The sequence below is a fragment of the Falco biarmicus genome, chromosome 4, assembly GCF_023638135.1.
Source record: "Falco biarmicus isolate bFalBia1 chromosome 4, bFalBia1.pri, whole genome shotgun sequence".
Classification (NCBI taxonomy): Eukaryota; Metazoa; Chordata; class Aves; order Falconiformes; family Falconidae; genus Falco; species Falco biarmicus.
The window spans coordinates 23,424,433-23,439,405 of NC_079291.1; the positions used below are offsets into that span (position 1 = coordinate 23,424,433).

The 14,973-nt window shown below is 53.7% G+C and overlaps 1 protein-coding gene across 1 annotated transcript; it reads right to left on the reverse strand.

Moving 5' to 3' along the window:
- Positions 1-6,750: 6,750 nt before the first annotated feature.
- LOC130148284 (collagen alpha-1(I) chain-like) lies at positions 6,751-8,279 on the reverse strand. The gene is made up of 2 exons (XM_056336721.1): positions 8,052-8,279; positions 6,751-7,425 (listed from the first exon to the last, which is right to left on the reverse strand). Exons 1-2 carry the CDS (start codon positions 8,101-8,103, stop codon positions 6,833-6,835), a joined length of 645 nt encoding a protein of 214 aa, XP_056192696.1. The 5' UTR covers positions 8,104-8,279; the 3' UTR covers positions 6,751-6,832.
- Between the last annotated feature and the right edge of the window lie 6,694 nt (positions 8,280-14,973).

Consider the following 14,973-nt stretch of genomic DNA (forward strand, 5'->3'; position numbering starts at 1 on the left):
CGGCTGTCATTGGCTCTGTCTATGGCTCTGACATGGGGGCAGCTTCTGGCAGCTTCTCGCAGAAGCCATCCCTGCAGCCCGTCCGCTACCACAGCCTTAGGTGAAACACGTGCACTGTCATTACCCTGGTGTGATTATGTGCAAAACCTGTTTTGTGTCTGCAGGATAAAGCCAGCCAGCTCAAGGCGCACAGAGGAGGCTGCTGGCAGCTCCCTCTTGCTACGGGCAATTACCGCACCCGCACCTGCAGGCAAAACAGCAGCAGAGCAAAGGCCAGCACATCAATTAAAACAGGGGAAAAATAACAAGAATGCGTGAGCATTCGCAGGGCAGCCAAACCATTTGCTCAGCTGCTCTGTAAATTAATGTTGCTCCTGCCTTTCTCTGCCTTTACAAGAGAGGGTATTTGCCTTCACGTGAGCCTAGAGACAGGCTCACTGCTACATCACTTCTGATGCCCCAGCCTCAGCGGCTGCGGCCCAAGGGGAGTCTGGCTTGTCCCAGACACACCCCTTCTGCGGCCACATGAGTGTGTCACTGTGGAACTGCTCCCTCTGCAAGGGCAGGGGCTGGTCCCAGACCCCTGAGGAGATCACCAAGGTCAGGCGGGAGCTGCTACCACTGAGGGATTTAATGTTTCTTTTCCTTTCTTTTCCTGGTACCATGGGAATTCTTTGGGTGGCTGCAGCAAAGGGGATGTTCTCCAGCTTTGCATTATCCTCCACACATAGGCTTGAGATGTGGACAGGCTCGATATCTGGAAGGGCCTTGAAAACGTCCACTCTGCGGTGCTTTCTTGAGCGCTTCTCATCATCAAAGAGCCTGGATCCAGACGCAGCTGCACAAGTCACACAGGCCTGTGCCTCACAGCAGTACAGGCTGGGGAGGCAGAGGCCCAGCCTCACCACAGCCCCCAGGTGCTGCTGCTGAGTAGGCTGAGCTCAGAGCTCCAGGCAAGCAGTGGCAGGGAGGGATGTGCCCCTCACAGCACCGCCCATGTTTCTATGCGCTGCTGCGTGCTGTGGGCACCACTGTGGGCTCAGTGCACAGAAATAGGCAGCGCTGTCCTGGAGCTCAGCATCCCGCACATGCAGAACCACCTGGGAGGTCTCCACAGACAGTGAAGACGAGAACCTCCCTGAATCCACCTGCGGTTTCCATTTGTGCACTCCCTGCAGCAGCATCTGAGGGGACTGTGTCTGGCGCTGCTGGTACCAGAAGATGTAGGGATTGGTAAAACTGGTGGAGAAATTGCAGCGCAGAGCTGTGCTGTGTCCTCTCTGGATGGTCATTTCTGCAGGGAACTGGAGCACAGAGTCCTTTTGGGCATGACCTGTAAAGCCAGAAACTTCTTTCAGCCTTGCTTGCCTGTGCACCAGTCCATCTGTCACTTCCTGGGCTTGCTCACTGTCCCCGCTCTCCATCTCACTTTTCCCAGGCTCTGAGATGCTGAGCTGCTTGTCCCTGCACCCTTCTTTCTGCAGCTGCTTGCCACTCCTCACCGCCCAGATCATCCTGCTTTCCAGCAGTGCGCACATGTCTTTCCAGCCACTCTTTCTCTCCGTATCTGCCTCTGAGCTATGTTAACTGCTGCTGTCTCCTTCAGCAGCAGCAGCCATGAGCTGTCCTTCTCCCACCTCTGACTGTATCTTCTTGCTAGCGAAGCTCCTCCATATGACACACCACGTCCTCTGCCCTTGCCCTGTCCCTGTACAGCATTTCAGCTCTCCTTGACTCTAGTTAGCCTTCTCTGTTTGTCCCCCGAGGTTTAGAGACAGCCCTGCAGAGGCTGGTAACCTTTTCTCCAGCACACCTAGGAGAGAAGCTCCTAGATGCCACACAGCTCCGTTCCCCAGCGTCTTCCCTCTTTCAGGCTTGGACTGTATTAGCAGCACACTCAAGAATGCTCGGTACCTGCAAATGCAGGGTAAAGTCTTGTCCTTCCTCTTATGCTCGTTACTCCTGACATCTCCCACATTATTTGCCATACCCACCTGCAGCCCCGGCTCTCCCTACAGAAACACTCCCTGATCCCCCAGGCCGTCAGGACTGACACCTCCGTGCTTCCACCACCAGCTGCGCAAACTCTTGCCTCGTTCACCCCAGCCTGGAAGTGGCATCTCACCAAAGGCTGCCAGTCCCGCCAGGGCTGCCAGCACAATCAGGGCCATGTCACGCTCTCCCTTCACGGGGTGTGCAGGCACCTGCCAGCCGGAGGGACCTGATGCTTGCAACTTCACCTCTTCCTCTGCCTCTGCCCGATCAAAGAGGCCTCCAAACCACAGCCCAGAGGGCGGAGCAAAACTCTCTCCCTGCTGCTCCAGGCAGGCCTCGTTGCACCTGTCCCCCAGCCTCTACCACCAGAACGTTCTCCAGAGCCTCGTGGTGTAGGTACCGTCCATCAGAGGGAATGGCATCCCTGGTGATCTTCTCCTGGCATCGGACCCAGGTGTCGCACACTCTCCCTTCCCCTCTGGCCGTGGAGCAGGAACCTGAAGAGAAACATCTCTGTAAAGAGCATCTGCTGCAGAAACCAGCTGCACAGGGACAGGCACGCTCCCGCACTCTGGCAGGGGGAGGACACTGCCACACAGCTCTCCGTTGTACAGGCAGTCCCCCTGTGTCCCTTCACCTGCCCACATTAGCCACAGGCGCCAGGTGCTTGTCCTGGGCCCCAGAACCGCTATCCCCAGGCAAGCCAAAGGGCTGCTCGGTTTTACTGCCTCCTGCTCCTGGAGCAGGGCTCCTCTGCCACTTCTCACCCAGGGCCCTTGGCTCACACAGCTGGCAGGGACTGCAGAAAACAGCTGGCGAGCGCAGCAGCCCCCATTCACAACCCCGCTCCCACAAGGCCTTCAGGGTCCTGCTGCTCAGCCGAGGCCGTGGCAGAAGGACGGTGGGCTGCCCTCTGCTCTCCAATGTCTGCAAACCTGCCAGGGGCTCCTGGTAATGCACTGTAGCTGCCACCACAGTCCCCAGCTGAGGCAGGACGAAGGGCTGAACCTTTCCCCTCTGCCTCTCAAGCCTGTGCACATGAACTTTCACAGCTGCGTCAGCTCCTGCAGCCGCACCGGCCTCGCTGGGGACTGGCTGGGACCAGGAGCCAACTTTGACATCTAGATGAACACGCCAACCAAATGTTTTATATATATATATATATATATATATCTGTATTTAGTATCCAATCATTGGTAAAATATGCATGATCATTAGTGAAAGATGTAGCTTAGATAGAATATAATCATTTGCAAAGATGGAGTGCATCCTTCCTTGCTTGGAGGCAGGTGGTCAAGGCTGTGAAACCAGATATATGGCCTTCTATGGAAACCGGTGGTTAAAATCAAGTAGGTAAGGGAGGCTCCCTTGGTTCCTCCTGGTAGCCCTGGCCAGGCTTTGGTGGGATCTGTGGGAGGAGTGTGAAACCAGATGTCTCTGCATTTGAAATCAGGTGATCTTGTTTATTCAACACTATAAGAGCTGGACCCTCTGACAGTGACTTTGGAGACCTCACCTACGAGTGGATGCCCTGTGTAGGACCTCCCAAATGCCGGGACAGGCTCTCCAAATCCTCACTGTAACCAGGGCTCCCAGCAGCTGTGGACCTGGATGACGGTAAAGTATTAAGGCAGTTGGTGATGTATCTTTCTTAACCGCTGTAGCCTGTCATAGGCAGCAGTGATTAGGTGCATTGCCTTGTTTTATTCTTGCTGTATCCTTTCACTTACTACTTGTTTCACTTCCTATTCTATTTTTTAAAATGTAAGTAAAGATAAACTCACTTCTTTAACTAGGGGTCTATTTCCTTTGTACTGACCCGGTCTATGGCAAAACACCTCTCTGCAGGAGGCCTTCCCACAGCAGCAGGAGCAGGCTGGAAGTGGACTGTGAAGCCGGGGCAGCCAGTTTGTAATTGTGTGCCTGAGCCAACGTTACAAAGGTACCAGCAAGAAACCACTTCTCCTTGTGGATTCAAAGCAATGGCTTGCCCCCAGGCTGTCTCAGTTGTGACTTTCTGTTCTAACAGGGCCTGGCTATGTTAGTGGGGTGGAAGAGATCCCCAGCCCCTGCCTGCTGAGCAGCAGCAATGCCCGGCTCATGTGGCAGGAGGACCTCTGCTGCCTGCCTCCCTGTGCTGACCCAAGAGGAGTCGCTCCTCGCCAGGGACCACGACTGAAGGGCAATGTTTTATCAGGGCATTTCACTTGCATGTCTGAAATCCTTTTTCCCTAGCTGTGCTACAAGGAACCATCACCTGCAGCAGCACAGCTGCACTTCCTAACCCAACCACAGTAAACCTTGTAACAAGCTGGAGTTCCTTCTTAATGAGGATAGCACCTGCAATGGTCCTTGTAGAAGAGGGAGGGATGGCATTTCTCCATACAGACGAGTAAGCCATTTGGCCACAGCACCGCCAAAGCGCTGCTCCTGGCCCTTGGCATGCCCCCTGGTTTGCCTGCCCAACCGAGGAGATCTTGGACATGGAGGAAACGGGTACAGAATCCATGCAGGTTTTACAGTCCAAACTAAGGGCGCTGCTGCCAGAGGTTCTGGGGTTTTTTGATGGTGATTTAAACCACCTACTGATGGAGCTGCCATGGTTCTTTACACCTCTCTTACTCCCCTGCTGATTGCCTTGATTTATACCCTGAGAACTCAGGATGTCCCAGCTGCTACTATCTGCTGATTTGCAATCAACTTCTGTCCGGCTTGCGGTGGTTCACAGTAGCAATGATGTCAGATCTGTTTCCAATGGAAGAAAATGCTCTAAAAGCATGACCAACCGCAATGGAGTAATCCTTCTGTGGACGCGATCTGCACAGTGTCCTGTGCCCTGGCTGTGGCCTGCTGATGTAAGGGGGAGTTTGTGAGCATTGTGGACTGTCTGAGAAGGGCATATATGACTGTTAATTGAAAACACTTGATTCACAGAGGTGAGGAGTGGAATGTATTTGGTTTATGGGGCAAGGTTATGGTAGCAGGGGGGCTGCCGGGGTGGCTTCTGTGAGAAGGTGCCAGTCAGTGCCACCCCATGTTGTTCAGAGCCAGTTTCAGGTGGCTACAAGACGGACCTGCCACTGACCAAAGCTGGGCCAGTCAGTGACGGTGGTGGTGCCTCCACAATAATACATTTAAGAAGGTTGAAAAAGTGGTGCACAAGAGCATGTGGGAGAGAGGAATGAGAATATGGGAGAGAAACAACTCTGCAGGCACTGAAGTCAGCAAAGAAGGAGGAGGGGATGAGGTGCTCCAGGTTCATGTGTGGCTCATGACACAGGTTGTCCCTGATGAGCTGGTGATGCAGCTTGTCCCCCTGCAGCCCATGGAGGTTAAGGGTGGGGCAGACATCCACCTGCAGCCCATGGAGGAGCCCATGCCACAGCAGGTGGATGTGCCCTGAAGGAAGCTGTGACCCCATGGAGATCCCATCATGGAGCAGGCTTCTGGCAAGATCTGTGGCCCCACGGGGGATCCACGCTGTAGCAGTTTGGGAAGAACTGCAGCCCACGGAAAGGACTCGTGTTGGAGAAGGACAGTCTCCCACGGGAGGGACCCCACACCGCAGCAGGGAAAGAGCATGAGGAGGAAGAGGCGGCAGAGGGAATGAGTTATGAACTGACTGCAGCACCCATTGCACATCCTCCTGTGTTCCTCTGGGGGAGGAAGTAGGGACGTCAGGACGGAAGGTGAGCCCAGGCATAAGGAAGTGTTGCAGGGAAGGTGTTTTAAAATTTATTCTCATTTCTCATTCTCCTACTCTGATTTGATTGGCAAGAAATTAATTTCTCCAAGCTGAGCCTGTTTGCCTGTGACACCAACTGCTGGGTCAAAATTTCCCTGTCCTTGCCACAAACCATGAGCCTTCTTATTTTTCCATCCTGGTGAGTAGTGGGAGTGATAGAGCAGAGTGGGGGAGACGTTGCAGCCAGGCAAGGTCAACCCAACCCCAACACGCCATGCTCATGCTGGCCCAGTACAGCAGTAGAAATGGTCTAACAACCTTCCTGGTGCAGAAGGGACATTGCAGCAGCAGAGCCACCTGGGAGGAGGTGACCAAAAAGCCCACTGCCCACACTCCCGGCGCTGGCAGGGAGCAGAGCTTCTTTGTCATGACAGTGCTTTTTGCCAAGCACTTTGCGTATGGTGACACCATGACTGAAGGCCATGGCTGAGAGGATCGGGAACTCAGGCATAGCCAGGAAGAAGCAGGAAAATAACAGCAGGAGACACAAAGGATTGTTCTGTTGGCAAGGAATCTTGGGGACAGCATCTGGGGGACGATGGTGGTGACACAGCAGATCTCCAAGAAGGAAAGCCTGACAGGAAGAAATGCACAAGGATCTGCAGGGAATTGCCTGATTTGAATGCCCAGGGAGCTTGTTAGTGTTAATAACAACTCCAAGCTGAGATCTTTGTGTGCGTCCTTGGGATGGGGAAAATTACCGGGTGGAAGCTGCTGCTGTGTTTGCCCAAGGCAGCCAGGCAAAGGTGAGACACCCACTAAGCTGAGCATCGTGCTGGAGCATTTGCGTTCGCTTTATTCTTGACATCGTGAACTCCCTGTGCCATGGCAGCACTTGGAGGACCTAGAGGTGTCACTTGGCCTTCCTAAAAGTCATGAAGAGCTCAGCATCCTTGGCAAGAGGAGAAGCAGCCTGAGGTGGCCTGGATGGGAATCGGTCCCCTCTGGGAAGGCGTTGCGGGACAATGCCGGCAGGCCTTTTCAGACAGGCCAGGGGACGCCACGGTACCCGCAAGGCTCTGACCCCGTGCTGGGCAAGCACGAGCGCGTGGTGGGAAACACGCTGCGCCCCGCTGCCTTGCACAGACCCTCTCAGGCTCCCCGTGCAGCGCGGCCCAAGCGCGGCTGTTTGCTGCCTCGGAGCACCGATGCGCAGCAGCCCTCGAGGAGGAGAGGTGCTGAGCCCGGGCAGCGACTGCAAGGGGCACCCGCTGATCCCGGTGCCGGTGCCGGTGCCGCAGGCGGTGGCGGGAAGCGCCCGCGGCCGGGCGGGCCGAGGCGGCAGCGCCCCCTGGCGGGCCCGGCCGGGGCTGTCCCCCCGCCCCCGACACACACGCCCGGCCCCGGCCGCCGAGGTTCGTGCCCGGCCGCAGCCCCGGCTCCGAGCCCCGTGTCTCCCACGGCGCAGTAATACACCGCCGCGTCCCTGCGCCGGGGCCGGGCGAGCCACAGGGCGCTGGACCGGCGGTCTGCCGCCACCGACATCCGCCCCGGAGGGTCCTGCACCTCTCTGGACCCTTTGTAACCGCTCGTGATGAATGCGGGGCCTCGGCCCGGGAGCTGGCGGTACCACTGGATGAAGTCTCCTGTCCCTATGCTGGGGTGTGAGCAGTTGATGGCGATGCCGGTGTCCTCGGTGGTCTCTGCCGACGGCTCCTGCTGCACCTGGGCTCTGCCCACAGCCACTGCCGAGGAGAAAAAGAAGGGGGAATCCTCAAAACCTGCTTTGTGCCCTGCCCCGCCTGCCGTTCGCCATGGCAAATCCCAGCCAGGAACGTTCGGGCATGGGGGGGGGAGAAGAGTTTCCAGAGGATGTCTAGCGGTGCATTAACGGAGGTGTCCGTTAACGGCTGGCAGACATACGAACGCGAGAGTGACAGGTGGAGTCACTGGAGAAAAACAGGGACAAAGGGAAGGAGCCCGAGGGGAAGCAGCAGCGGGGAAGCAGCAGCGGGGAAGGAGCCCGAGGGGAAGCAGCAGCGGGGAAGGAGCCCGAGGGGAAGGAGCCCGAGGGGACGGCAGCAGCGGGGAAGGAGCCCGAGGGGAAGGAGCCCGAGGGGAAGCAGCAGCGGGGAAGGAGCGGCTGCAGGCGCTCCGCGGCAGAAGGCGGAGGGAAGGAGGCAGCGGGCAGGGCTGGACAGCGAGAGCACGGCGAGTTTCCGCAGGGAAGGCGGGATGGCAGCAGAGGGAGGGAGGGACGCGAGCCCGGCGCGGCGGCAGGGCTCCGTGCAGAAGCCCGAGGGGACGGCAGCCCCGCGGGGGCCCCCGCAGGCCGAGCCCCGGCCCGCCCCCCGCCGCCAGCCCCGCGCACCCAGCAGCAGCGCGGCCAGCCCCGCCAGCCCTGCGCCCCGGCCCCGCCGCATGCCGCCGCTCCGCCGCCCGCGCCTCGCTGCCCCGCGCCAGCCCCGGCTCTGGGCGGCGGCCGCGGCGCCTCCTCTCCGCCGCCTCCTCTGCTCCGCGCCGCCGCCAGCTCCGCCCCGGGGCTGAGCCCGGCGCCGGCGCCGCTCGGGGGCTCGCCGCAGCCTGGGGCAGCAGCGGGGCCTCGGCCCGGGAGATGGAGCAGCTTCCAGAGCTGCCTCCCCGCTCCGGGGCTGGAAGCGGCAGCCCCCGCTGCCCTGCGGGTGCCGGGGAGCAGCCTCAGAGCCTGCCTTCTGCTGCCTCTGCAGCCCACTTGGGTCATAGAGAAGGTGTGCGAGAAGATGCCGCTCCAGCTGTTGCCCAGCAGTGCTGAGAAAAGGGGAGCAATCGCCTCTCTTGGCCTCTTGGCAATGCTTTGTCTGAGGCGGCCGAGGATTCCCTTGGAACTCCTTGGCGCAGGGGCACAGTACTGGCTCATGGCCAGCTTGGTGTCTACCAGAAGCCTAGTTTGTTCTCTGCACAGGACTGCTTTCTATGGGTGACCCCGGGCTGCCCTGGTGCGTGGTGCTGTTCTTCCAAGGACAGGAGTTTTTCCCTTTCCCTTGTTTCCCTTGTTTCCCGCCCGCGTCCCCACCGGGAGCTCTGAGAGAGCAGAGCTGCAGGAAACGACTCTGCCAGGGGAACCCAGAACGAGAAAGGGAGGAGAGAATTCTTGTTCTTAGCATGCCTGAAATGCCTGTGCTGTGCTCCTGCCTCCTCCAGCAGTGGCACCTGTTGCTCCTGCACTCAGCAGCTTCTGCCTTGCCAGGGTGGCGGGGCGACAGGCCTGCAGCTGGGGACCAACCTCTCTGACACATCCTCCCATGCAATGTCGTGGGAGTCTCTCCTTCCCTGATGCCTGTGTCCTCTCTCTCACAGCACAAGGCCTTGGTGGGGTTGGCCTGTCCTAGCGCCTTCACGGTGCCTAGCGCCAAGCTCCTGTCAGCACAGCCCAAGGCTGCAGCTCTTACAAACATCATCTTCAACACCCCCAAGCCCTGCAGACACCAACTGTCCCACTCAGCCCCACAGGCACTGTGGACTTTCTCCTTCTATCCAAAAGAAGATCGGTACTCGAGGAAGCAACACAGGAAGCTTTGTGCCCCGCTGCTCAACCCCTCTTATAAATCAGCTTCTGCCAAGCTCACCCAACACCACACAGCCTTTCCCGATGACCGTAACCCTGCCAATTTCCCTTTCCTCCAAACCAGCTGGATCTCCAGCTGTCCTGCCCTTACTTCCAGTCCCATCAAACAAACCTGCCAAACTGTTTCTGCTCTTCCCATAGCATGATGTAGGTTGGACAGGGCCGGTCAGGGCTGTGTCCAGACGAGTCTTGAAAACGTCCAAGGCCAGAGCCTGCACAACATTTATGGACAGTGCATTCCAGTCCTTGAGCTTTTTCAGGGTCAAAAAGAACTGGAAAATAAGGTCCTCACACGTCAGTAGAATTCCGCAGGTTCCAAACTGTGTCTGTGGCCTCTCGGCCTACCGGCACCGTGCACTTGGAGAAGAGCCTGGCTTCATCTTCTCCACGTGCTCAGAGCACGTAGCTGTAGACACCCATAAGGTCTCCCTTTGAGCCTTCTTTTGCTAAGGCCTCGTTCCCTCAGGCCCTGAGTGCATCATGCCCTCAAGCTCCCTGCCTGCCTTGGGGCCTCCCGCTGGACTCCCTCCAACACGCCTGTACCTTGCCTGCACACCGAGGAGCCCCAGCCTGAACGCAGGAGCCCAGGCATGGTCTCAGGAGTGGCAAAGAGAGGAGAAGGATGACTTCCCTGCCTGTGCTGGCTCCGCTTTCGCTGGCATCTCAGAGCGCAGTAGGTGTGCTTTGCCACAAGGGCACACTGCTGACTCACCTGCAGCCACTGGCCACCAGGCATCCCCTGCCTCCCCAGCTGCCTGACCTCCAACCTGTGTCTACAGCACGGTCCCAGCGCCCTCCAGAAGCTGAAAGGTGCCTCTCCCCGGAGGAAGTGCTCGATCATGGCTCAGGCCTTTGGAGAACAATCCTCTTCTGGTGTGTCCTACCTGCATGGTCGCTTCTGGTGGAACTGCAGCGTAAATTCCTTCTGCCTGTGATCTGTCAAGCCAGAAAGGTATTTCAGCATTGCCTGGCTCCGTGTCCGCCGTATCTATCCGTTTGTCAGCTTTGGCACTGGGCTCATGCTCCACCTCGCTTTCTATAAGCTGCCAAAGGCTGATCCATGCATCTGAACAGGGTGAGATTGCAGGCTCAGGGTTCAGCCCACCCCCAGGTGCAAGGCAAGGAGGGATCTTCCCTCCTTGGGCTCATTTGGCCAGGAATTAAGTCACGAGCATGATCATGCCTCCTGCCTAGAACCATTCTCTCCAACGGCAGCTCTCGGTGGATGCTGGGGGGAGCCTAGGAGCAAGACAAGTAGGATCCTTCTGCTGAGGATTCACTCCTGTGTTCCAAGCCCCTGGGCTTGGACTTGGCTGAAAAAGTCGCCCCCATACCAATCTCCACAGCTTTCCTCACTGGCACAGAGGCTGGGGAGGCACACGCCCAGCCTAACCACAACCCACAGCACCATGTTGCCCTCTGCTTTACAGCCAGGCTTCATCCATCCCTCCAAGTACCCACCTGGAGAACCCCTGGCGGCCTGTGCTGCCCTGGGCTCCGGGACACCACCGCTGAGGCAAGCGTGCTGGCTGGCCGCTTTGAACCGCATGCAAAGAATGCCTGGAGAAGGGATCCTTTACCACCGGTTCACGGCGAGGGCCTCTGCCGCTGCACAAACCAGGTTTTCCTCTGTGCTTCAGAAGCCCAAGAACGTCGACTCTGAACAGCTGAGTGAGCTACTAGAGCCGTGCAGGCTTCCTCTCCACCACAGACCTTGTGCTCAGGAATTGGCTGCAGTGCTGGGGGAACATACCTAGAATTCCCTTTACCTGTAAATCTCATCCCTTCGGGTGGGGAGAAGTGTCTCTTGGCAGCCACCACAGCCTCATATCCTATTTCCTCCATGAAAACCCCGATGTCTTGACAGAAATGTACAAGTGGAAGGATGGAAATCCCTACACCCCTGCCTCCACCGAGAGGGGATTATGGCTAATGAAGCACATACAAGCATAGCAAAAATGTGAAAAGGCCAACACCATTATAAGGGCGTTTCTGTTGCGTGCCTGGCAAGTAAGGCCTTTTGCCAAAGCCCTGCCAGAGCGCTGCTACTGGCTCTTGGCACGACCTCTAGCTTGCTTGCCCAACGGAGACCATGGAAAGATAGAAAAGGGGCACAGGATCCACCCAAGTTTTAGACCTCAAACTAAGGGCATTGCTGCCAGCGGTTGTCCTTTCCAATGGAGATTTAAATCATGCTGCAGCTCTTCTGTGCAGAAGACGGGCACTGAGCTGTCTCAGGCTGCGCTTCTCATTTCAATGCTGTGGCCTGGTTCTATGCCTCATGTGTCTTCACCTACACGGGAGCCCCCGAGAAAAGGTCACTAGGCAGAGTAGCGGCTGTTCTCTGCGTGGTTCTTCCTCTTCTGCTCAACACCTTGGTTTACACCCTAAGAAAGGAGGATGTGAAAGCTGCTCTGAGCAGGGTCAAGAGCTGGCATTTCTTCACATGAAGGAAACAACCAGCAGGGTGCCATTGTTATCGATTTGTTAATAAGTTAAGATTGATTGACTTTATTTGATTGATTAATTGATTTTATAAAATCATTTTATAAAATTGAAAAATAGAAGGATAAGAAATATTTTAATGAAACTTATAGTTGCACAGTAAAAGCTGCTATGAGATCTTCTGTACATCCTGTACCAAGGCTAGAAGAAGGGGCTGGAACCATTGTTAAAACTTAGGTAATAAGTTTAGGGTTGAAAGGTTTCTTTGTATTTAACCAGTCTTCTTTATGTAGAGGTGTATTGAAATGTCAGAATATGAGATTAATGGGAACTGGGGAGAGTCGACTGGAACAGCTTGTAGATGCCTGCCAAGAAATCGTGAACTTTAGTAAAAGGTAATTCCGGCAGGGGGAGATCGCGACCACCGACTCATATACCACCCACCCAAATCGTACCCCAGACCCATTTCTAGACCTTTCTAAGCTCTACTGCGCAGAATTTGAAATCTGGAAGCAGGACAAACCAAGACCTGGACATTTACTTTTACAATATGTGGATGATATATTGATTGCTACAGAAGAAAGATTTATTTGTATACAGGTGACTATTGACCTTTTGAATTTCCTGGGACTAAATGGGTATAAGGTATCCAGGAAGAAAGCCCAAATAGCCTGCCAGACTGTGATATATCTCGGCTTTGAGATTTTAAAAGGACAACGACAATTAGGGAAAAATCACAAAGAAGCTCTTTGTGGTATACCTGAGCCGAGAAATATTCATGAACTCAGAGCATTTTTGGGAATGACTGGGTGGTGTCGCCTTTGGATCATGAACTATGGGCTAATAGCTAAACCGCTGTACGAGGCCCAAAAGAACTCTCCCTTTGTGTGGGGCCCACAACAACAAAAGGCTTTTGTAGAGTTGAAACGTGCCCTAATGTCTGCACCTGCCTTGGGACTGCCAGATCTAACCCAAGATTTCCAGCTGTTTGTACATGAAAGACAACACCTCGCACTGGGCGTGTTAACCCAGAGGATAGGAAGCTGGAAACGACCGGTCGGATATTTCTCTATACAACTGGACACAGTGAGTAAAGGGTGGCCAAACTGCCTTCGAGCAGTGGCAGCAACAGTGATGCTCATACAAGAAGCTCGGAAATTGACTTTGGGAAGAACAATAACAGTCTATGTTCCACACATGGTGATAACTGTCCTAGAACAGAAGGGGGGACATTGGCTGTCCCCCAGCCGAATGATGAAATACCAGGTGGTATTGACTGAACAAGATGATGTGATTCTAAAGACAACTAACCTGGTAAATCCTGCAGTGTTTTTAAGTTCCATACAGGAAGAAGGACGACTGGAACACGATTGCTTGGCTACCATTGAGTATGTTTATTCCAGTCGTGAAGATCTGAAGGATGTGCCATTGGAGCGACCAGACTGGGAATTGTATACTGATGGAAGCAGCTTTATGGAACAAGGAGTTTGATACGCCGGATATGCGGGAACAACAGAGACTACAGTTATAGAAGCAGGAGCATTGGCGAGTACCACATCAGCACAAAAGGCGGAACTCATCGCTTTAATTCGAGCCTTAGAACTAAGCAAAGACAAGAGAGTAAATATCTGGACTGATTCAAAATATGCCTTTGGGGTAGTGCATGTCCATGGAGCTTTGTGGAAAGAGAGGGGGTTATTGTCCTCTCAAGGATCAAACATTAAGCATCAAACAGAAATTTTACGATTATTGCAAGCAGTTCAAAAGCCAGATCAAGTAGCAATCATGCACTGTAAGGCACACCAGATTGGGAATACAAAAATAATAGCTGGCAATAATTTAGCTGATAGAACAGCAAAAAAAAAAAAAAAAGGTAGCGAAGAAACAAGCATTGCAAATGGCAATAATTCCTTCTAAAACAGTAACCCTTCCTAGGGAAAAAAACAAGATATTCAGAGGAAGATGACAGATTAGGTCAGTTATTAAATGCTAAGAAAAACTTAGCGGGATGGTGGTTAACTCCTAATGGACAGGTAGTAATTCCACCTCTTGTGATGAGAGAGATAATTCAAACGAGACATCAAGAATGTCACTGGGGAGCAGAAGCCTTAGTAACATCTTTATGAAAGCAAGTAATATCAGTTAAGATGTTGGGAATAGCTAAAATGGTAACTGCAAAGTGTGAAGTATGTTTGAAAAATAATCCAGTGATTAAGAAAAAGGTTCAAATGGGTAGACTGAAATCTGGTACAGAACCTGGAGATTATTGATTGGCAAGTAGATTTTTCAGAGTTACCCAGACAAAATGGGTACCGGTACATCCTGGTAAGGGTTGATACTTTTACAGGATGGCCAGAAGCCCTTCCCTGTCGCACCACACAAGCAAAAAGAGGTTGTAAAGTGGTTATTACAAGAAATAATTCCGAGATTTGGAGTTCCTATTGGAATTTCCTCTGACAGAGGTCCACACTTTGTTGCTGAAGTAGTCCAAAGTGTTAGCAAAGTATTGGGTATTAATTGGGATTTGCATGCGTCTTGGAGACCACAATTTAGTGGAAAAGTGGAGAGGATGAATCAAACTTTGAAACGACAAATAAGTAAAATTTGTCAAGAAACCAGTCTAAAGTGGCCTCAGGCGCTTCCATTGGCATTATTATGAATCAGGGTACAGCCAAAGAGTGGAACCTCAGTCAGTCCTTATGAATTATTATATGGAAAACCATATGAGTCTCTAGAACCAAATCTAAACATATATGTAAAAGGAAAACAAGATGTGTATAACTATTTGCTTTTTCTAAGGAAAACTTTGGCTGTGATTTGGAGTGTAGTAATTTGGAATAGACCTTTATTCCAGGAAAATTCAGTGCATGATTTCCAACCAGGAGACTATGTCTATGTGAAGACCTGGACCTCTGAACCTTTGCAGGAGCGCTGGAGAGGACCTTTCCAGATGCTGTTAACCACTTTTACAGCTATCAAGATAGCAGAATCAGATGCTTGGATACATTATACTCGAGTAAAGAAAGCACCTACTCCATGGAAGATTGTCAATTGTGACCCAGAGACTTTAAAATTGACACTGAAACATGTCTAATTTTTATATTGGATTTTATTTTGGTCGGTAGTGTTGGTGGGATCATGGGCCGGCTTGGTGGACAGGAACAAAAGACAAGTAGAAACAGAACAAGTGATTGAAATTCCCAAACAAATGGCTGAGGAAAATTTGATGGTAGGATTGACTAAA